Source organism: Centropristis striata, chromosome 9 (assembly GCF_030273125.1).
Source record: "Centropristis striata isolate RG_2023a ecotype Rhode Island chromosome 9, C.striata_1.0, whole genome shotgun sequence".
In the NCBI taxonomy this organism is placed as follows: domain Eukaryota; kingdom Metazoa; phylum Chordata; class Actinopteri; order Perciformes; family Serranidae; genus Centropristis; species Centropristis striata.
In genome coordinates this window covers 39,628,846-39,652,777 of record NC_081525.1, presented here as the reverse complement: position 1 = coordinate 39,652,777, position 23,932 = coordinate 39,628,846, and the positions used below count along the sequence as shown (strand labels likewise).

Genomic DNA, 23,932 nt, shown 5'->3' with positions numbered 1-23,932 from the left:
CTACTGCTGCAGCTGTCAAGCTGGCATGTGAAACTGTTTTTAAAGTTATAATAAGAGTGAAATGATAGCATGTATCATGTGGTCTTGATGTTTTTTTAAACACTAAAGCTGTTAGATCAAATCAAGAGTTGAGTCTAGTGGAAATGCAAATAGTCCATGTTTCCTCTGCAGTGTGCTGACATTAGCCTGAGGCTTCATTATCTAGTTAACAGCTCATGTTTGCAGGGCTGCATTGAGGAGATGAGAGATGTTACAGGTGGCCCATCATTCCCTGGTTCTTTTTATTATCAGCACTATCAGTAAAACTTGGGCTCAACTCCGGCTGTTTCCCTGCCTGCCTGTTAATCTTTAAACTAATTCACCTCACCGGAGGGAGAAAAATCCAGTTTCCCAGCCTCTTAAATGTAGCCTAACAGTGTTTGGACAATCCATGGCTGGTTAAACTTGTAAAACCAAACTACTGACTGAAACAACAGAGAACTTGAGTTATTTTGTCTAAAGTTTTTAGGCAGTTCATTGTGATTGCTGCTTCTGTTCTACAGATCTAATCTCTTAGTTTCAGAACAACAGCTTCATGCTTCAATGTGAATCCAGTCCTCATGTTTTGGTTTCCTGTAGCTCTGTTTTCTCCTTTTTTTAAACCTCACATGAAGCCCACAGTTCCTGCATGAATCACACGCTCCCCCTCACAGCACCAAGACAGAGAAATGGCTCTCAGTCTTCAGTTGAACAGATATTTGATTTCTATATAATTGCCAACCTGTGAATCCTCTCTCCATCAAAGGACATGGCTGCAGTCTTATATCCGCCCACTCTTCCTCTGGAGTGAATGCACACTCTTTTTTTTTTTTGTGGGGAAGGAGGGGGGGGGGGGGTACCTGCTGCCCACTTGATGCTGATCCATAAGGCGTAGGAGCTCCCTGCTCACATCCCCATTCTCTGATCCATCCATCTGCCTCCTCCGTGGATCATCTCAGCAGAGCATGCGCTGTTTTTTTGTTTCATTTTCATCTTACTGAGCTGCTCCCGCGCAGATATACAGAGGAGGTTTCACGCTCGGAGAGCAGGGAGGGGTCCAGGGTCTTACTGGAGCATCAGTCCAGACACACATCTGCTTGAAACAGATCTGGCCTTTTCATCACAAGTAGTGCAAAAATATCAAGCATGGCATACCATTTGTTGTGCTTTGCAAGTATTCAGGTGCACAATAAACTTTTTACAAGATGTTTGGACAGAGTTCTTGTTTAGAGATTTTTTCTTGACAATTTGACTCTCTGGTGCAAGAATATGACTAAAATATCTTGGCATATGCCGATTACTTCTCAAAATGTTTTGCAGTGATTGTTATTTTCGCTCTAAACACGGTGCTTTCCTGCCACTGCTCTTCATATCAGAGTCTACTTGAACGACCTGAACATCTGCACAAATCAGATCTGTAATTTTCACCAATGAGTCAGTCTGAGGTGTTCTCCTGAGTTCACACCCTGGACAGGAGTGTCCGTAAAGTGGCGACAAAATGGAAATGCGAAATGGAAATGACGGAGAGATTACTCACTCGAGCTCCGTGGAGAGCTTCGGTTCAGGGGACTGAAGGAGAAAATGTGTTTGAGATGAAACACACCGTAATGAGTTGTGCATGTGTGTGTAATTATGAGCCGACACTACAGGATGAGGAGTCTTTTTGTGCAAGGAGTTGTTTTTCCTACCATCCTCCCTGCATTACTATGACAACACGTTCATTAGTGCTTTGGTAGTCGCTGCTGTGTTTAGCAGTGAGAAGCCTCTGCAGCACTGAGACAATAGCAGCACGGTGGAGCCCGAGGCAGAGCTCACATCTGAGCAGCAAAATCAATAGAAAACAGCTCCAGCGCTGGGTCAGCATCAGGGAGACGTAGACCTCAGGATGGCTGAGCGTGCATATTTTGATGCAAAGATAGTGCATGAACATGGTAGACAATACAGGACTTATTTAAATAAGTTACGTCTGAGGATTTACTTTGTTGTTCTTGGGGGTTTAAAGTTACCAGTATGATTTATGGTGTGGTGCCAGATGTCAGACACTCCCTCACACTGTTCAAGGTTGCATCAGATCAGTGGCGGTTCTACACAGGGGCCTCCAGGGGCCACTACCCCTGTGAAGAAGCCTTTGGCCCCTGCTGTGGCCCCTGTGTCAAATTGTTCAAACAATATCTCATTGTACACAAAAGGAACCCAGAATGTTACATTGTATAATAGTTTAACTCTATGGAGTCTCATAGGGCTATTTTTATTTCCATTTTTGAATCCTTTTCATGTCTTTACTTGTCTTTGTATGTCATTTTGTGTCTTTTTTGGTCATTTGTGTCTTTTTGTGTCTTTTTTGTGTCTTTTTTTGGTCATTTTGTGTCTTTTTTCGTCATTTTTATGTCTTCTGTGGGGTTTTTTTGTTATTCTGTCTTCTCATTTTGTGTCTTTTTTGGTCATTTTGTGTCTTTTTTCGTAATTTTTATGTCTTCTGTGGGTTTTTTTTGTTATTCTGTCCTCTCATTTTGTGTCTTTTTTGGTCATTTTGTGTCTTTTTTGGTTATTTTTATGTCTTCTGTGGGTTTTTTTTGTTATTCTGTCCTCTCATTTTGTGTCTTTTTTGGTCATTTTGTGTCTTTTTTGGTCATTTTTATGTCTTCTGTGTTTTTTTTTTGTTATTCTGTCCTCTCATTTTGTGTCTTTTTTGGTCATTTTGTGTCTTTTTTGGTCATTTGTGTCTTTTTGTGTCTTTTTTGTGTCTTTTTTTGGTAATTTCGTGTCTTTTTTCGTCATTTTTATGTCTTCTGTGGGTTTTTTTGTTATTCTGTCCTCTCATTTTGTGTCTTTTTTGGTCATTTTGTGTCTTTTTTCGTCATTTTTATGTCTTCTGTGGTTTTTTTTTTTTGTTATTCTGTCCTCTCATTTTGTGTCTTTTTTGGTCATTTTGTGTCTTTTTTTGTCATTTTTATGTCTTTTCAAGACATTCAAAGATTTTGAATGCTAATGTGCCCCTCTGATTAAACACTGGCCCCTCCTTGGCCCCCACAGTAAAACTGGTCTAGAACCGCCACTGCATCAGATGTTCAGTAAACACATGTAGGACGCTATAACTTCCTTTCTCATGTGTTGACACCCAGCTGCCTCCTTCCTGTGGTGTAAGAGCTCATTAGAGGTTAGGAGCCGACTAATCACATGCACCCAGTGTTGCATCCAACCAGCCTGCAACAAACGCTGCTAACAGACGAGCAGCTTTATCACCCGGTCGGCGAGTGTCTGTCACCGTCGGCTGTTGATGTCTGCCCACCTCCAGCCCTCCACCGGAGCTCTGCTGGTGACTGATGACAGACGCTGTTGTGTTGAAGTGCTGTGCATTAATTTTATTTACAAAACCCTTGTTGGTCTCACACCCCCCTATCTGCATCACCTATTGCACCCTTTGTCTGTCACACACAATACCCGGTCCTCACTCTACATCAAATTAAAAATACCAAAAACCTCCACCTCCATTGGTCTCGCATCCTTTCAATTGGCTGCTGCCGTTGACTGGAATGCTCTGCAAAAAACCCTCAAACTGGACCAGCTCATGTCCATCCCTGCCTTCAAAGCTGCTCTCAGACCTTCTCACTGACTCCTGCAACTGTTTTTCTACCATGTAATACCACCTAGATAGATAGATAGATAGATAGATATACTTTATTTATCCCAAGCTGGGAAATTACAGTGTAGCAGCAGCATTACACACAGAGACAATAACAACACAATTAAATAAAAAGAACAACCTAGGCATACTACAAGCAATAAAATATAAAAATACAATAAAAATACAATAAAATATAAAGTGTCTAAAGAAGGAGTAGAATAGAATTCCAGTGCAGAATAAATATGAATATACAGTATAAAAATGTTGGTGCTATGAAACAAATAAGGTGCAATGAACAGTGTGCATAAAAACACATAAAGTGCATAGACAGTATGTAATGAACCAGATTATTATTTGTTATTGTACAGTGTGATGGCATGTGGCACCTCACCATTTTTTCTCCATATTTCTTTTGTTGACTGCTGTTCGTCTGTCTGTCTGTCTGTGATATTGTTGTAATTTTATATACATGTATGTGTGTGTGTATATATATTTTGTTATTTGTTATTGTTGTTACTGTTGTTGTTGTGTTTTTACGATCCTTACTGTGTTTTCCTCCCTAGCCCACCTCCCCTTCCCTCAAGTGGCCCTTGTCGCTTGTCAGGCCGCCATTGTAAATAAGAATTTGTTCTTAATGACCTGCCTGGTTAAATAAAGGTGAATGAATGAATGAATGAATGAATAATCCATGCCAATGTGTCTTGCCTTACAGTTTGTCGCCCACATGCCAGAGCCCCACTCTCCTGAGCCCCTGCAGCCCCTGCAGTCCCTGCAGCCCCTTACAAACCCTTCATCCCTGGAGGTAAGACACCCAGACCATTTCTATGGACTTATTATGCTCAGCGCCTCTAAAAAGAGTCTTTCGTCAATGAGTCAGTTCACCACAAAACCAATAATTAACTGATCCACATAACACCTATCGCCTGTGTAGCTAAAACTATTTTTGTCCAGAAACTATTAAAAACACATAAATGAGCCACACTTTTGTAATCGCTTGACAAGTCCATTCATTACCATGAATCCAGTCCCACATACACCATGCTGTTGTCGCACATACTCATTAGAGCTCCAATCGTGTATGAATTCGCTGCTGAAAATAGCCCTCAACAAATTAACTGTTTACTCCTGTTTGAGGGACGACAGTGCCCAGCTGTTTCACTTCCACATTATTTGCAATGTTGCAAAATATGAACGGAAGTTATAAGAATTTGGTCCTTCAAGTCCTCCAAACCATTCGAACACACATGTTGTTGTTGTTCCTGTTGTTGTTCATGTTGTTGTTGCTACCCTCCTACTGTCCTCATATAGAAATGTAGCAGTCACTGTTTTAAACATGTGGTTAACTAGTGAAATAGTTGCAGTTTTGTGAGGTTTAGGCCACAAAACTACTTCCTTAAGGTTAGGGAGGAAAAAGTATGTCATAGGTGTTACAAAAAATTGTTCAGAAAAATAAAAAGAGTGGACGTAACTGCCAAATGTGTAACACACAGAAGTTTAGTCATGTGACTTCACTTAACAACATAGACGTTTCAAACAGGAAAATTCATCATGAATATCATAGTTTTGAGTCACGGATCAGATCATTTTTGTAGATCAGAAAAAAAGGGACTCAATCTTTTTTCTTTCTTTCTTTTTAGGGTGAACGTTTATCTGCTTATTATTTTTGAATGTCTGTTTGGTATAAAAATCCTTAAATATTATTAAAAAAACATCAAACACTATATTCACGGTCGCTCATAAAGTTGGAATAAAATATATTTTTAACTCTTTCTTTTAAATTATTGTGAAAATGTGATTTATTGTTGAGAGATGAAGTGTATATTTTCTCAAAACTATATTAATTAATCTCCGACAAACATATCACAATTAAAACGAAACCACAATTAACAGAGGATTGTGTCAGAAAAACTAAATTATTCCAACTTAATGGGCGACCGTGTATATATGTGACCTCCTGGTTGCTGCCTACGTTCTATTCTTATTTTTTGCAAGAAATAGCCGCCTTCCACAACACTCTGCAACAGTGTGTGTGTGTGTGTGTGTTTGACAGTAATTGTGAGTTTGCACTTGTTAAACCCCCATATTATAAAATTATTATTATTCATTCTTTACTGATTACAGATCATACAGTATTGCTTCTTAAAAAGTATGAATTATGAATGGGATAACAATGGAAAGAAAGGAAATCTGCAATAAGTCAGAGTTGTTTTTGGTCTATTAAGGTGCTCCTGTTTCACCAGTGAACACCCATCATTTATTAGTTGTCTCTAAGTCTGTGTGGGTTGCTTGGCAACGGTGCTGGGTGCTGTGGAGGAAGGCAACACTGCAAACAGAGGCGGCTGCATCCAGCATGTTTCTGGATGTGTGAGCACTGCGAGGCTGTCACACCACACACCGTACAGTAATGAATCCCATTTTGCTCCGTTGAAAAATGAGCAAATGTTTAGTGGGAATGCAAAAAAAATCAAATGCTATAAACATGAATTCCCGAACACACAAACACAGTATGTGTTTGTGTTTACAAAATAATCTGATGCGACAGAACGGCAGATTGCACATTTGTTGGCATCATTCTTCACAGCGTTCAGCACTGGAGGCTGCCCCTGTGTTGTTCCACCATCCAGAAACATGTTCACTCTCTTGCATCAGATTCTATATTTGTGTGCAAGTAAATTGCTTCCCGGCATCAACCTTTGATTCTGACACACGGGATATGTTCAGGTTTGTGCTGCCTGGTGATTTTATTATCATGGCACCTTCATGTAGCAGATGTCTTAAATAAAAAAGGCATTAAATGCCCTTAAAAGACCCTTATGACGCGGTACCATGAAGAACGGTGTACCTCGCCCGGCAAGGGTAAACCAGGGCCCCCTCCTGGAGAAAGACCCGGGAGGGGAGCACGCAGACGAGCGCCTGGTGGCCGGGCCTTCATCCTCGGGGCTCGGATGGGCTCAGCCCGAAGGAACCACGTGGACCCGCCTGTGGAACCTGTGGGCCCACCACCTGCAGAGTCAGGCGTAAGGGTCGGGTGCGCAGAGAGTTGGGCGGCAAGAAAGGCAGGGACCTGGGCCTGCTGACCCCCGGCTCCAGAGGCTAGCTCTGGGGACGTGGAGCGTCACTTCGCTGGCGAGCTGCCTGAGCTTGTGCGGTAGGGGGACCGCTACAACTAGAAATAGTTGGGCTGGAGAGAGGCTGGACTCTCTCCTTGTCCGGAGTTGCCCAGGGTGAGAGGCGCTGGGCGGGTGTAGGGATACTCACAAGCCCCTGGCTGAGCTCCGCTGTGTTGGAGTTCTCCTCGAGGAACGAGAGGGTCGCCTCCTTGCGGCTGCAAGTCGCGAGGAGAAGGTCTCTGACTGTTGTCTGTGCCTATGCACCGAACAGCAGTTCGGAGTACCCGGCCTTCTTGGAGTCTCCTGCAAGAGGTACCACTCAGAGACTCTATAGTTCTTCTGGGAGACTTCAACGCTTACGTGGGTAACGTTGATGGTACCTTGAGGAGGTGATTGGGAGGAACGACCTGCCTGATCTAAACCCGAGTGGTGTTCTGTTATTGGACTTCTGTGCTAGTCAGGGATTGTCCATAACGAACACCATGTTCGAACACAGAGTTCTTCATAAGTGTACCTGGTACCAGAGTACTCTAGGCCAAAGATCGATGATCGATTTCATTATCGTATCGTCAGATCTATGGCCACATGTTCTGGACACTCGGGTGAAGAGAGGAGCAGAGCTGTCAACTGATCACCACCTGGTGGTGAGTTGGATCAGGTGGCGGGGGAGGATGCTGGACAGACCTGGCAACCCAAACGTGTAGTGAGGGTGAACTGGGAACGTCTATCGGAGGCCCCTGTCTGCAGGGTCTTCAACTCACACCTCCGGAAGAATTTCTCCAGCCTCCCGGGTGAGGCTGGGGACATGGAGTCCGAATGGGCCATGTTCAAAGCCTCAATTGTTGCAGCTGTTGCTGTCGCTGAAGCAAAAACTCGGGTACGGGAGGAATTCGGGGAGGCCATGGAGGAGGACTTTCGGTCGACCTCAAAGAGGTTCTGGAAAACCGTCAGGCGACTCAGGAAGGGAAAGCAGGGCTTGGCCCAAGCTGTGTTCAGCGGGGGAGGAGACCTGCTGACCTGACCCGGGGATGTCCTCAGACAGGTGGAAAGAACACTTTGAGGAACTCCTTAATCCAGCCAACACGTCCTCCGTAGAGGAGGCAGAGTCTGAAGACTCAGGGGAAGACTCACCAGTATCCCTGGCAGAAGTCACCAAGGTAGTTAAAAAGCTGCCCGGCGGCAAGGCGCCAGGGTTGGATGAGATTCGCCTTAAGATGCTGAAGGCTCTGGACACTGTTGGGCTGTCTTGTTGGCACGCCTCTTCAGTGTCGCGTGGGGGTCTGGGACAGTGCCAGTGGAGTGGCAGACTGGGGTGGTGGTTCCCATTTTCAAAAAGGGACTGGAGGGTGTGTTCCAATTACCGTGGAATCACACTGCTCAGCCTCCCCGGGAAAGTCTACTCCAGGGTGCTGGAAAGGAGGCTCTGGCCGATTGTCGAACCTCAGATTCAGGAGGAACAATGCGGCTTCCGTCCCGGCCGTGGAACAACGGACCAGCTCTTTACCCTTGCAAGACTCCTGGAGGGGTCATGGGAGTTTGCTCATCCAGTCTACATTTGTTTTGTGGACTTGGAGAAGGCTTATGACCGTGTCCCTCGGGGAGTCTTGTGGGGGGTACTGCGGGAATATGGGGTACCGGGCTCGTTGCTACCAGCTATCCGGTCCCTATATAACCAAAGTGAGAGCTGTGTCCGCATACTCAACGTCAAACACGTTCCCAGTGGGTGTTGGCCTCCGCCAGGGTTGCCCCTTGTCTCCGATTCTGTTCGTGGTTTTCATGGACAGGATCTCAAGGAGCAGCCGGGGGGAGGAAGGGATCCGGTTTGGTGACCTTAGAATTACATCTCTGCTTTTTGCAGATGATGTGGTTCTTTTGGCTTCATCAGACCGGGACCTCCAGCACTCAGTGGGGCGGTTTGCAGCTGAGTGCAAAGCGGTTGGGATGAGAGTTAGCACCTCCAAGTCTGAGGCCATGGTTCTCTGCCAGAAACAGTGGACTGCCCCCTCTGGGTGGAGAGAGGTACTGCCTCAAGAGAAGGAGTTCCAGTATCTGGGGGTCTTGTTCACGAGTGAGGGTAGAACAGAGCGTGAGATGGACAGGCGGTTTGGTGCGGCGTCGGCAGTAATAAGGCCATTGCACTGGACCGTCACCATTCAGGAAACATCATTTGACGGTAACAGATTTCAACACAACACCTGTATTTAGAAGTTTGGCCACACGAGTTAGTACTGTAGGTAAATATGGTTGTTTCTCCTGCTGTCCTAGTCATTCTCTGTAAAGTCGAGCCGTTTACACACGTTCTTTTGGGCTTTTTAGTAGTTTAGATATTTTAAATCCTGCTTAAAATGAACATTCAGCGTGCTGTTCACTGTTTGTTTACATCCCAGTACTTCCAATATGGCCGACATCCGGGTAACTGGCTACAATGCACTGTGTAAAACACTCTAAAAAGTGCCGATCAGAGCTGCTCTGATTTTCTTTTTTTAATAAAAGCCTCCTTCAAATAATAGCCTGCCCCTATTATTAGCCAGGTCCCAAACTGATTTTTTATTAAAAGAAGCCCCGGCTACTATTTGAGGAAATACGGTATTTTCATTTTCAGACACGATCCTCTGTTCATTCCTATTTAAATGCATTAGTAATCACTTTGAAGAGATTGATTGATACAGTTTTAAGAAGATATACACTTTATCCGTCAAGAATAAATCACATTGTCACAATCATTTCATGGAAAAATATTTTATTCCAACTTTGTGAGCAACAATGCAATAAGCAGTTATCTGATGGCCTCAGTGTACAGCTGGGCGATTATTCAAATCTTTTTTTCAATTCAAATTTTAACTTCCAACGATCAAGAAATCAATGTGTGAATCGTGCTAAAATTGTTATTATATTATTGATCTATAATTATCTATAATTTTATCTAATTTATTTTTATTTATTATTATTTATATGCTTTATTAAAATCTACATTCTTATATATTATTTATTATTTATTTTATTATTATTATTATGATTACAATTTTTTTTTACATTTATTCCTTATTTTTCTTTTTATTTTTCAGTCGAACTATATTTAAAGTTCAAGAAAGTCCACTGTGAAAAAGTAAATGCATTCTGTTTCCAAAGGGAATGAGTAATCGTGAACAAAATCAGATGAACATGAGTAATCCTTTCACTCTGGGTTTGAGATCACGATCAGTATGTTTGCAAAATAGGAGTGAACCAGACACTTAAAATGCCAGTCAAGGCCCGGTCAAAATAAACGTCTATAGTTAGAAGTGACCGAGGGCGAGGAGACTATATTCTTTCACCTTTGAACAAACAAACAAACAAACAAACAAACAAACAAGTCTGACTAGGGTAGAGGTTCTGTTTATGTTGGTTTTTTTTTTGTCTTTTTGTAGTTGTTACACATCTCTTTTTGGTTTTATGCTTCTTTCTGGTCGTTTTGTTTTGTGTGACTTTGTAATTCTTTTGGTCTTTTATTTCTTTTGTTTTTTTATATGTTTGTGTTGCTCTTTTTTGCAATTATTTTGAGTTCCTTTGGAGTTGTTTTGAGTCTCGTTGTTGTGGTGGGCACATTCAGTTATCTATTTACTTGTGAGAGTAATGCAGATAGTATCAAATAAAAGGCGTTCTGAGGGAGCAATGCTTTTTCTTGCAATGTTAGCAAAAGAGAAAAATAATAAGTGTATCCACCCCGTGGTTCAGACCTGCTCCAAAATGTAATGTGCTGAAAAATCTGTAGTTTTTACAATCCTGCTGACTAACAAATAAAGACAAAGAACTGAAAACATGACATCCTCTGTGAATAATGAATGTTACAGTGTTTTTAAAAGGAAAGTGAACTCCACAAATGTGTTGCTTTCTCATAAAAATCATCACCCAAAGCACACATACAGGTTATATGCATAAAGGTAGACGACATAATGTATACTACCTTTAGTTGTAAGTATTACAATTACATTATTATTATATCTACATTAATTCCAAAAGCATAACTATGAGAATAGACTCCTTGCAACTTATTAACAGCTAACACTAACTCTAACTCTAACTTTATCAAATCTACATCACTTGAAGATTATTAGTCTCAATTAAATATGTAAATGAAACATATTTTTTTAGCTGTAACAGACAGATTTGAAATTGAAATACTATACATGCACTCTGGTTATAAATAGGCTGCATACAGTGTGAACATGAACACTAGCGGTACTATGTGCAGTGGAATGTACCACTGTTTAAAAGTTTGGCTGATCCTCCCTCCACCAGACTCCTCATGGTATCACCCAACAACATCTTAAGCTGCTTTCAGGTGCTGTAGGAAACTGCAGCAATGCTCTGAATTCACACCAAAGAAGAGAACGTTAAAATAGTGTTTCTATGGCAATGGTTCAGACTATTATTAACTTTGACTAGTTAGTCTACAGGTTTACAGCAGAGCCAAACATTACATCAGGAATCACATTTTAAAAAGTGTATAAATTGCTTTTAACACATTCGTCAGGGTCAAACAAACATTTTAATGTCAAGTAAAAAAATATGAAAAGTGAAAAGTTATTATTTATATATTATCTTTGTAATCGTTTTTAGTTATCAACTTTTTAAATGTCTAAGATGAATGTTTTAACAGTTGTATAAATGTGTATTTCCTTATTAATAACCCGTGTGGTGACCTTTATCGTCAAACTAATGCAGCTTAAACATAATCAAGGTGTTAACTAGAGAAAATGCTTCATTAAAGGCTCGGTATGTTCAGCTTTTAGTAGTTTCTTACTTGTAGCACTGGAGCAACGTAGGAGTCTGTGGTGTGGAGTTTAGTTTCACACCTACAAACCTTCACAGCCTACAGTTTTTTGGTCTGCTCTCTTTTACTGTGTAACAAATTCTGTTACTGTCTTTAGAAACGACTTCGCTGCTGCTTTAGATCAATGAGGGATAGCACTCATACACTCAATATATTAAACAAAACTGAAACGATCAGTTGATTAATCCATGGAGAGAAAAAAATTGTGTGAACTGCACTATTTTTGAGTGTTTTTTTTGTTAATCACTGAGTATTGTCCTAATAAAAACTCATTTATAAAGTAAGGCTGGGAGATATAGAGAAAATAACTTAATATCAATACTGACATGAGGCTAATAATAATTAATAATTAATAATAATAATTAAGGCAACAACACTTACCTGTAATGTGGCCTTTAAAAACAGGAAAAGACAACACCTATGCTATGCTACAATATTACAATATCCAAAATCTGAGTCTCATATCATGAGAATAGATACATCAATGTATCAATATATCATAACAATGCTAACGACTACATGCTACAGAAACATCCTCTCTGCATCTGTCCAAATTTAATAACTTCTATTACGTGGGATATATTCAACCAAAACTCAAAATTGTGCTTTCTGGGCAAGGCAACACTGATGATTTTTGATATTCAATTCAAGTCATTTATCAAGCAGAAATGCCAGAAATTGCCAGAAGTATTGCTGTTTTTGTTGTTGCTGCTGTTGTTGGAAATTTCAATTGTTATAGAGTAAAAAAAATGGAGAAAAAAAAGGATGATAAATTGAAATAAAACAAGACAAAAATGAAAACAAACTGAGATTCTGGTACTTAATCCTCCAAAAAAGAAAGAAACAGAAATAAAACAAGACAAGACAAGACATAAATATAAATAAAAAAAAATTAAATGGCTATATAAAAAAGACAAAAATAAAATAAAATGGTTTAATACACTATATACAAGATAAAAACAAGACAAAAATAGAATTAAAATAAAATAAAATAAAGTATGTACACTATAAAAAAGACAAAAATAAAATAAAATGTATATATACACTCTTTACAAGAAAAAAACAAGACAAAAGCATAAAATAAAATGTATATATACACTCTTTACAAGAAAAAACAAGACAAAAATAAAATAAATACAAATAAGATAAAATAAGATGGCTATATACACTATAAAAAGACAAAAATAAAATAAAATGGTTTAGTTCATTATATACAAGATAAAAACAAGACAAAAATAGAAATAACATAAAAATAAAAAGTATATATACACTATAAAAAGGACAAAATTAAAATAAATTGGCTATATACACTCTATGTAAGATTAAAATAAGACATAAATAGAAATGAAATAAAATCTATATGTATACACTTTTAAAAAGACAAAAATAAAATAATAAAAAATATACACTACAAGAAAAAAGCTAGACACATTTGGCTAACTGTATCATGAGACTGATGATATAATATTGTTTTTCTTTTGCAAAAGGAAAGTCAGTGAAACCAAACAGCATATGTTCAAAGCACAGGGACAAATGAGGTTCATCAAACAAGAAATCAGGTTACAAATATCGGTAACGCTTTATAATAAGGTCCTTAATAACCATTAATTAACAAGTAATAAGGCATTGTTCTCGCTTTAGATCCGGTAGTTGCAAAAAGCATAGTTAACTTATAATAGATGAGCAAGAAATGATATTTGAATATCAATAAGCAAACAAAATAAGATTAATAAAGGCATGGCAAAGACATAATGGGTGGGTCATTACTCACCTGTAATGCCATTATTAACACTTATATAAGCTTATAAACACACAATAATGTTAATAAACATCTTGTAAGGACTTACAAGGGCCTTATTACTTGTTAATTAATGGTTATTACAAGGACCTTCATATAAAGCGTTACCCAAATATCTTCCCATAATTTAGTTGAAAAAGGGCAAGACCAAAATAAATGAAAAACATCTTCAGGGTGTCCTTCACCAACTTCCAAAAAAAATTATTATAAAATTTCTTCAGATTATGTTTATTTAGTCTACTTTAAGACAAAAAAACCCCACTCCAAACATTATTGACTTAACTGGCATCATAATGCGTCAGTGGCGGTTCTAGACTGATTTTACTGTGGGGTCCAAGGAGGGGCCAGTTTTTAATCAGAGAAAAAGAGCGGCAAAGATGATATTTAAGCTTTCAAAACCTTTATTTTAGCTTCTTTAATCATAAAAATATAATTTAAGTGTAATTGAAAGATACAAATACATTGATTGAAACAATAAGACTTACCAACAATAACAATTATTTTAGTATTTTTGTATTATTTTTGTATTTTTCACATTTCTCATTTTGTGCACAATTACTTTTTTTATTTTGAAAGTGCAGTACAGTGAGAATTATCTTTTATTATATTTACAGAAGCGTTTATTGCACAATTAAACTATTATACAATGTACACATTCTGGGTTCCTTTTGTGTACAATGAGATATTGTTTGAACAAAAAATAGGTTAGAATTGTGCCTTCGTTCATTATTATAAATTGATCATTTAATTATTAATTTGACACAGGGGCCACAGCAGGGGCCAAGGGCTTCTTCACAGGGGCAGTGGCCCCTGGAGGCCCCTGTGTAGAACCACCACTGCATCTAGCCTACGCTGTTGTAGTTTATGTTGTTTATTTTTTTTCGGTTCGAAAAGAAGAATTAATAAAATGAAAAAAAAATGAAAGAGCAGTTTAAGTCTATGTCTTTCTTAAAACGTTATAAAAAAAACGTTAGACAGGCAGCTGTGGACTTCAGCAAGCTTTAGCAGCAGTGAGAAGCCAGAGGTTCCGAGCAGCACTTGAACGCAGCATCAGGCTCCAGCTTGCTCACACGGACACACGCAGCAGCAGCAGCAGCTTCTGTCGGACTAAAACTAAAGTCAACCTCCGCTGCTGTTACCGGTACAACACACACCAACACCCCGACATGGAGCCGCTGTTTGGCGGGCAGAGAGCCGGCCGGAGGATGTAACGGAGCCCGGAGCCGGAGCACCGCACGAGGCAGACACAATACAAAAGGATCCGCCGCGAGGAGGAGGCGATGGTGGGGAGAGGAGCAGCAGGAGCAGCAGGAGGAGCAGCGGAGAGCTTCACTTTTTTGAACATTAACTTCGGAATTATGTTATAAAAGCGAGAAAATCGTCCAGCATGTCGGATCCGAGTCACTGTTCTGCGGTGCCGAACCAGAGCAGGTCCCGGTTTGTTCCGGGAGCCTTGCTGAAGCGCTCCAAAAGGTAACTGGAGGTTAAAGCTGAAGCTGGTTTAACTCTTTATTTCGGTTTTTGTTACGTTACAATCTTCTCCTATATATAATAGTATTTGTTGCAGTTTATTTAATGTTTGGCGGTGTGTTCAACCTAAGCCAGCTGGCTCTCAGAAAGCCGATTGCTCCAGTTCACGTTAATCCTCCTGTGTTTGTGTTGATTTTGGTCCAGAAATGACTTTAAAGTCACTCACACAGTGTGCTGGAAATATTAGTTATTATAACATGTGCATCCTCAAAGACAATGCCTCCAATATAAAACACAATATGCAGCTTTTTTTGTTGTAATTAGATGGAATTAACATGGAATATCCTGTTAAAATCACTCAAAACAACACAAGAAACTTCACCAAAAGTGTAACATATGACATTTATTGATCATTTCACTCAAAAAGGATGTAACAAAGGATGGCTATTGGCATAGTAATAACACTGTGTGTAAATTATGTTATTTAAGCCTTTTTTGAACATGTCTTTGTGGCTTAAGCAAGATATGGTAACACTTTATTTTGAAGGAGTCTACATAAGAGTGACACAAGCCTGTCATAAACATGACATGACAAGTATCATGAGCATTAATGTTACTTCAAATTGTCAAAGAAGTGATGATCTTAACCATAGGTGGCTATGAGGAGACGATTTAGGCAAAAAAAACAATTTTGAAAAAAGTGTGATGTTATATAAGTTATACTCAGTTGCCACTTTATAAGGTACACCTAGCTAAAATTAATTCAGTCTAATACAACAGTCTTAATAAATACCTACTTTATGACGGTTTATATTGTTAAATATATCGTCACCCTGTTAAAATAATCGCCTATCTCATTTTTTCAAGTTTTGCAGGAAACACAAAAAACTTCGCCAAAAGTGTAACATATTATTATTTGTTTATTTAAAAGGGGACAGTGCAATTTCATAAAACATATGATAATTTCACTCAAAAAGGATGTAACAAAGGATGGCTATTGGCATAGTAATATAATAACACTGTGTGTAAATTATGTAACTTAAGAGAAATAAATGACTTAGGCAATTTTTTGAACATGCCTTTGTGACTTAAGCAAGATATGGTAACACTTTATTTTGAAGGAGTCTACATAAGAGTGACACAAGCCTGTCATAAACATGACATGACAAGTATCATGAGCATTAATGTTACTTCAAATTGTCAAAGAAGTGATGATCTTAACCATAGGTGGCTATGAGGAGACGATTTAGGCAAAAAAAACAATTTTGAAAAAAGTGTGATGTTATATAAGTTATACTCAGTTGCCACTTTATAAGGTACACCTAGCTAAAATTAATTCAGTCTAATACAACAGTCTTAATAAATACCTACTTTATGACGGTTTATATTGTTAAATATATCGTCACCCTGTTAAAATAATCGCCTATCTCATTTTTTCAAGTTTTGCAGGAAACACAAAAAACTTCGCCAAAAGTGTAACATATTATTATTTGTTTATTTAAAAGGGGACAGTGCAATTTCATAAAACATATGATAATTTCACTCAAAAAGGATGTAACAAAGGATGGCTATTGGCATAGTAATATAATAACACTGTGTGTAAATTATGTAACTTAAGAGAAATAAATGACTTAGGCAATTTTTTGAACATGCCTTTGTGACTTAAGCAAGATATGGTAACACTTTATTTTGAAGGGGTCTACATAAGAGTGACACAAGCCTGTCAGGAACATGACATGACAAGTATCATGAGCATTAATGTTACTTCAAAGTGTCATTAATGTTCATGACACATCCCATGTCATGTTTATGACACGCTCATGTCACTCTTATGTAGTCACCTTCAAAATAAAGTGTTACCAATATTAGTGTCAACAATAAAACACTGATAAACTAAACTGATAACTTGTCAAAGAAGTGATGATCTTAAAGGGGTAAAATCACATGATCTGATCAACTAAGGATGGAGGAGATTATACCATAGGTGGCTATGAGGAGATGATTTAGGCAAAAAAACAACAATTTTGACAAAAATGAAGATTATTTTAACAGTGTGATAATATACTCTAAAGCTAGCCTGTAGGTGTAGTTGTTACATAAAGACAAATGATCTTCCATATGAAGAAAGCCAGTGGTTCCACTCTGTTTGTATTGGAGTGTATTGGTGTGGTGACAGTTAGTGAGTGGAGGTCACAGTTAATTGTTTCTAGTGTTTACTGTTAGATGACAGGAGATAAACCTGCAGCTGTTCTGTCTGATAGAGGCCCTGACTCTGGAGGTCTGGATAAACAGACATGCAGCCTGCTCATTGTGGACTAAAGATTAAACTAATGATTATTATCTTTTTGGTTAATACTCTATAAACTTTTAGAAACTAGTGGAAATGCCCATAAAGTATAAACTCCTGGAGTCCAAGGTGAAGTGTTTAGATTGCTAGTTTTCTCTGACTCTGACTCAAAGATACTCAATTTGCAGTTTTATAAACGAGAAACAATAGCAAATCCTCACATTTGAGAAACTGTAAATATTTTTACAATTTTAGGGCAACCAATATTTTTCTAGATCGGTTAGCTGATTATTTTCTAGATACATTTTTAGATATAATTTTTAAATGTGGTTTATAAAATGTAGAAAATAAATATATAAGAAATAATCTGATCATACGTAACATGATACTGTGATACTCAGCAAGGCAATATGTTAAAATATGTTAATGTTAATTTTAGGAAAACTGTCCTAGTATAAAGAAAACACCATCATGTGCAATAAATATTACTAAAAAATGCTCTTTCTTTATGTAATCAGAATGGTGTGACCTGCATCTATCACAGTCAACATCCAACATCATAGCTTTACTTTTTGTGCAATCTGTCAGCAACAATTCTATACCCAAAACTATTCATATAAAATGAATAATGTCTTTGAGAATCAATACATTATCATAAAACATATTGCAACACTGAAGTGAATTGATTTCTCAGGTCCTGAGGTTTTTCTTGTTTTATTCAACAGTAGAACAAAACATATTAGACATAAACTACTGGTCAAAAGTTTTAGAACACACCAACTTTTCCAGAATTTAATTGAAAATTATGCAGTTTAATGTCTCAGTCTACTCTGAAATTAATGCACATTTAAAATTCTTTATTGAGCATGAGTGATTTGAAAATCAAAAAATCAAAATCACATTTTATGTTGAAGTAAAGGACTAAAAAAAGACACAAAATGACCAAAAAAAGACACAAAATGACCAAAAAAAAGACACAAAATGACCAAAAAAAGACACAAAATGACTTACAAAGACATGAAAAGAATTCAAAAATGGACAAAATAGCCCAAGACTCCATAGAGTTAAGTTGTTAACCCATTTCTTGTTCCCTGAAAAAGGCCTACTTGTATAATTCTGAAATGTACATTATTTTCCAGTTTTGGTTAAGCTTACCTTTTTTTATTTACCTCTGGCAGTTCACCACTTACCTTTGGACCCTTTCAAGCTGTTCATTTGACTTGAACTGCTTGAATTTCAATAAAAACTGGAAAAATTGGGGTGTTCTAAAACTTTTGACCGGTAGTGTATGTGCAACTAAACAAAGAACATTTGCAAATATTTAAGGCTCTGGAACCTGTTAATGTTAGAAAATAAACAAACGAGTGATTGAAAATCAGAATAGTTAGTTAATTTAATCTATTGAGCCGGTGTCACAGTGAAAATCTGCTCAGTTGAATGTTATTGGTGGAGGCTTGCCCCTTCTTTTCAGGACCAGAGGATTATTTAACACTCCCTCCCGCCCTTTATACACACACACACACACACACACACACACACACACACACACACACACACTGATGCACACAAAGACTGACACAGTCTTGGACATCTGTAGCTCTAGCTGGGCCTGCTGTTGCTGCTGCTGCTGCTGTTGCTGTTGCTGTTGCTGTTGCTGCTGCTGTTGCTGCTGCTGTTGCTGTCGGTGCACACACTCCCTGCAGCCTTGAGTCTGTCGACAGCAGGTTTCCTCTTTGTGTTTTGGCTCTCATCAGTTCTCTCTTCAGCTGACACGGCCATGCTGGTGTGTCATGCATTTGCTTGCAGATTAGAGTTGTAGTTACATAAACATCTCTGAGGGCAGAGCTGCTCTGAAGGCAGAAATAATCTCATGGCTGGAGTTAAATCTCAGTGGGCAGAGACAAAGAAATCTCAGTTCTACTTGCTAAGTATCATCTGTATCGGACCATGAAATGTGTATTTATGGTAACTGTAGAAACTGTAAGTGTGTTGAAAGGATTTTCAGAAACTTTTGGGCTGCTTGCAGTTGATAAGTGAGATGAATGAGCAACAGTAAGTGGAGCTGAATGTGATGATTTATTGGGTTATGGTTAGAGGTGCACCGATCGATCGGCCGGCCGTTTAATCGGCACCGATTTCCTTAATTTTGCGGGATCAGTGATCGGCCGATTCTTTTACGTCAAACCGATCTAATCTAGCGATCTTATCTACCTCCACAAAGGTCTATTTGCTATTTATTTTAACATTTGAATAGATCACAAATGAAGTGAGGATGGTAAACAGTAGCACACAGAACTGGACTTCCCCGCCTGTTTCCACCACTCCCAGTTAGAGTTGGTGTTCGTCTGGTTGGCACACAAACAAGGATGTGCTGTCATGTTATTCAGGTTTATTCAGTTACAGTTACAGCTTAGTGATCACAGTCTGTCTGTTCCTTAAGAGGTCAAGTGTCTTCCTGATCTGCCGGTATTACACTGAATAAAATGTCTTTTGTTTCCTCAAGCTGCTGTTCAATATACACACACACACACACACACACACTTAGATATAAACAGAAGCTGGAGCGTTGCATGAAGCAAAAAAAGTAATTATAGGTGTAGAAACCAAAATGATTCCAGTCAGCTTAATAAAGGAACACACTGAGTTTCAGTTTCACTTAGATGGACCATTTTGTGATAAAAACAAGTGGTTTTCTAATATCAACTTAAAGAAGAAGTAAGAAAATGAGAACTTTTAGTACTGCTTGTTAAAATAAAAGCGCTGGTGTTTTTAATGGTTTATGGCTATAGAGCAATTACTCTGTGGAATAATCTGCCTCACTACCTCTGTTGCACTGAAAGTAAACAGGTATTTAAAAAGAAACTGAAATCTTATTTTATACAAGCTGTACATTTTTAAATGTTCCTACCTTTTCTTTCCTTTTTAGGTTAATTGTGATTGACCTTACCTGTAAATGTTTGATATGTTGAGAATATGTTTTGCTGTATATTCAGGAAGACTAGCTGGTTACTAAGGAACCAGCTAATGAGGATCCTTAATAAATAAACAAATAAACAAATATTCCACTGTGATGTAAAAACAGATGTAATTTGCTCACATGCCATGAAAACTACAACAGAGACATTTTCATATGAATAGTGCTGAGAGATGCGGATGTGTGATGAGTCTGGTTCACACCAAGGTTATAATAGTTTTGGATTTTTCATTAGTTTTAGTTTTAATTTCGTTGTGAATTTTTGTTTTCAAATTCAGTTAGTTTTAGTTAGTTTTTAGAGTGAGTTTTCTAGTTTTGGTTTAGTTTTTATTAGTTTTAGTGTTAGTTTTATTTTTTTTGTAATGGGCTATGTGTTGGGTGCCAGATTCAAAGAGGTCATAATAAATGTTTCCTTTATTTCCTTTGGTTTATCATCTCAGCCCCAATAAGGTTATTAACTCTTACAGTTCTGGGTGTTTTGAATTTTGGTTCTAGTGTAAACATCCCAGTCTCAGTAAACATATTCACCATGTGTTGATGTTCAAATAGAAACACTGAATTATGAATGAAAAAAGTTGACAAAAACAAAAACTAAGGACATTTTCACTATAATTTTAGTTAGTTTTAGTTAGTTTTGTAACCACACAATACAGTTTCAGTTAGTTATCTTTTTTTTAAAAAACTCTAGTTTTTATTTCAGTTAACGAAAATGTTTTTTCAATTCTAGTTTTTGTTATTTCGTTAGTTTTCGTTAACTATAATAACCTTGGTTCACACTCATTTTCTCCTGTTTCCCCTCCAGCTGTCGCAGCAGCAACAGGAAGAACCTCGGTGTGGGGACGCCGTCGCCCACGCTGTCCCGACCTCTCTCCCCGCTCTCACTGCACACCGGTAAGATCTCCTGCTATGTTTGGTCCCTTTAATCCCAACAGGTTCCAACAGGAGTGCTGCTTGAGCTGCAGTGTCATTGAGCAAAGCACTGAACTGGCCAATCAACCTCACTGCAAAAAAAGAAAAGTTGGGTGAACTCTAACTAAATTTCAAGGCAACAGACTTTGATAAAATTTGGTTGGACAATTAAACTAAATATTTTAAGTTTTGTTTTTGAGTTTGCTTAACTCTGAATTCAGACTTTTGTCAAGTCAACTGTAAGTTGTACTAACTTATAATTTCACATTGTAATAACTTTTAATCCTTACTTCTGCTAACTTCTGCAATGTGCTGAATTGGCACGATTGTAACGCCGCTATGAAATGTCAGCTAATGTTGCGACCACAATTTTGAGTTAGCATTGATACGCTAATGGCTACTCTTGTAGCTGTAACAAGCAGCACCGCTAGCATCAGTTAGCCGCTAGCATCAGTTAACCGCAAACATCAGTTAGCCGCTAGCATCAGTTAGCCGCTAGCTTTCGCTAATGACCGAATTTCACCGCTTTCCTGCATTTCCCAACAAAGAAATAAGAGTTATCAGAACTATTGTCCCTTGTTGTGAACCCCAACTTAAAGATATAAGTAACAACAACTCACCAACTTGTTTTTGAGCAGACAACTGGCTTCCTTTGTTGTGCTAACTTAAATTATTGCCCTAAATGTCAATCATTTATATTTCCAAGTTTTACCAACTTAAATCACTGTTTTAGGCCAAAAAATACAAGTTGACGTTGAAGTTTGTTGCAGTGCTGTTGCTGGTGCACATCAAAGCTAAAATACCTGCGTGCATTGTGCTCGTTTACATTTAATCTGTTGCAGAATCTTGCTACCTTGGTGTTTAATTACCTTTAAACTTGACTTTCTGGTTTGTATTTTTAATTGTGCCCTGAAGGAACATGTCAACATGAAGGCAGCTCATTGTGTTGTCAGACTGAATGCTTTGTCAGAGATGTTTGTGGCAGCAGGTGGTTGTTGGTGAAACCAGTCTGCTGCCAGCTCTTCTTATTTTAACTCAGCAGGATGGATTCATATGTGCTGTACTGCACGTCTCTACTAGAACAGATAGGAATACTGCTTTGAATCAGTCAGGATCAGTGTCAGCGTCTTCCTCATTTGTTTAGGTGCCTTGGTATTAATAGGTAGATTTAAATTGGAGCAGTTTTACTGTGGGGGCCAAGCAGGGGCCAGTGTTTAATCAGAGGGGCACTTTAAAAACCGTAAAGATGATATTTAAGCATTCAAAGCCTTTATTTGAGCTTTTTTTTTTTTTTTTTTTAGGCAAGGCAAGGCAAGTTTATTTGTATAGCACAATTCAACACAGGGTAATTCAAAGTGCTTTACATACACATTAAAACAGCAACAACAGTCAATTAAAACAGGGAAATATAAATTAAAATATAAATAAGATAAAATAAGATACAGCAGGATAAGAAAAGAGATAAAATAATAAAAAGCACAAGTCAAACATTGCGTAGTTAAAAAGTAAGGGCAGTAGAGTAGAGCAGATAAGTGTTAAAGTTAAGATACGCTGCAGTAAATATTAGTGTTTTTAGTCCTGATTTAATCTCATTGAAGTATATTTGGAAGATACAAAAACATTGATTGAAACAATGAGACTTACTAACAATAACAATTATCTTTGTACAGCAATGACATTTCTCATTTTTTTGCACAATTATTTTTTTTATTTTGAAAGTGCAGCACAGTAAGAATTATGTTTTTTTTATATATATATATTTATATACACAAGCTTTTATTGCACAATTAAACTATTATACAATGTAACATTCTGGGTTCCTTTTGTGTACAATGAGATATTTTTGGAACAAAAAATAGGTGAGAATTGTTCCGTCGTTCTTTGTTATAAATGGATAATTTTATTATTAATTTGACACAGGGGCAACATTTCACAAACTTTGTGAAGTTTGACTCTTGGGCAGAAAAGTCTCGCTGAAACATTTGTGATTTTTTTTCCCATTAACTTCTTGTAGGGTCTGTCTTTGGTCTTATCATGCTGTTTAATGCTAAATTCCTTGAGCACCATGTTCTTCATCCAAAGGTCTGATGGAGTCAAAGTTAAACCATTTTTCCTTAAAACCAAAATTTCTCTGAAACCAGCAGCAGCAATCTTTTCCATAGTGGCTTTTTCCATCCCACTTAAACATTAAACAGCCAAGTTGTCCAGTGAAATTGCTAACTTTATCTCACAAGAGGTTTTTTGAGGACCACCATTGGCTGTGGCTAAAATGATGTCATTCTCACCCGTCCAAACACTCAAAATGAAATTGTGAGCTTTAAACAGGCTTGATGTGAACCCATACACAGGACAAGAACCTCTTCACAGTTATATAAAACCCAGATGTTTAACTGATAAACTGTTTTTGTAAATATACACTCTGAATTCTGAATTTGATACACAGCAGCACAGGTGTTTTATTAATGACTCCTTAAGGAGTAGCAGAAGAACTCATCACTGCTCCTCATGTATCAAGCTGCTGAAGTATCAGCTTCTCTCATGGAGCTATTTGTGAGCCGGAGGGCACCTTGCCCTGCCACACCAGCACTAATACAAGATTAAGCTTGTTCAACTATAACTACTAAGCTGCACCATTGGCAGGTTCAGGTTGGCACATATTGAGACGCGTTCAGATTAACGGGGGTCAGTAGCCATTACCTGAGTCATTAAAATAGGACACGCAGGTTTGTCAAAGACACTCCTATATAAATACTGGAGCAAGAAAAAGTATGTGAACCCTTTAAGTTACCTAGTTTTCTGCATTCATTTGTAATAAAATGTGATATAGAGCAGTAGTTCTCAACCTTTTTGAGTCGCGACCCTCAATTTAATATGTATGTTGTCCGCGACCCCCGCTCACTGAACCGAATCTCACATGCACAGTTCAGA

The 23,932-nt window shown here is 38.1% G+C and overlaps 1 protein-coding gene across 2 annotated transcripts in view; it reads left to right on the top strand.

Annotated features, from left to right (window-relative positions):
- Positions 1-14,649: 14,649 nt before the first annotated feature.
- Positions 14,650-23,932, top strand: part of mast3b (microtubule associated serine/threonine kinase 3b) — a 51,830-nt gene continuing 42,547 nt past the window's right edge. For both annotated transcript variants that reach the window (XM_059341320.1, XM_059341319.1), the window contains exons 1-2: positions 14,650-14,837; positions 20,898-20,986. In XM_059341320.1, coding sequence (XP_059197303.1) covers positions 14,752-14,837; positions 20,898-20,986 — 175 coding nt within the window. In that variant the 5' untranslated portion in view covers positions 14,650-14,751. The remainder of the gene's footprint in view (positions 14,838-20,897; positions 20,987-23,932) is intronic.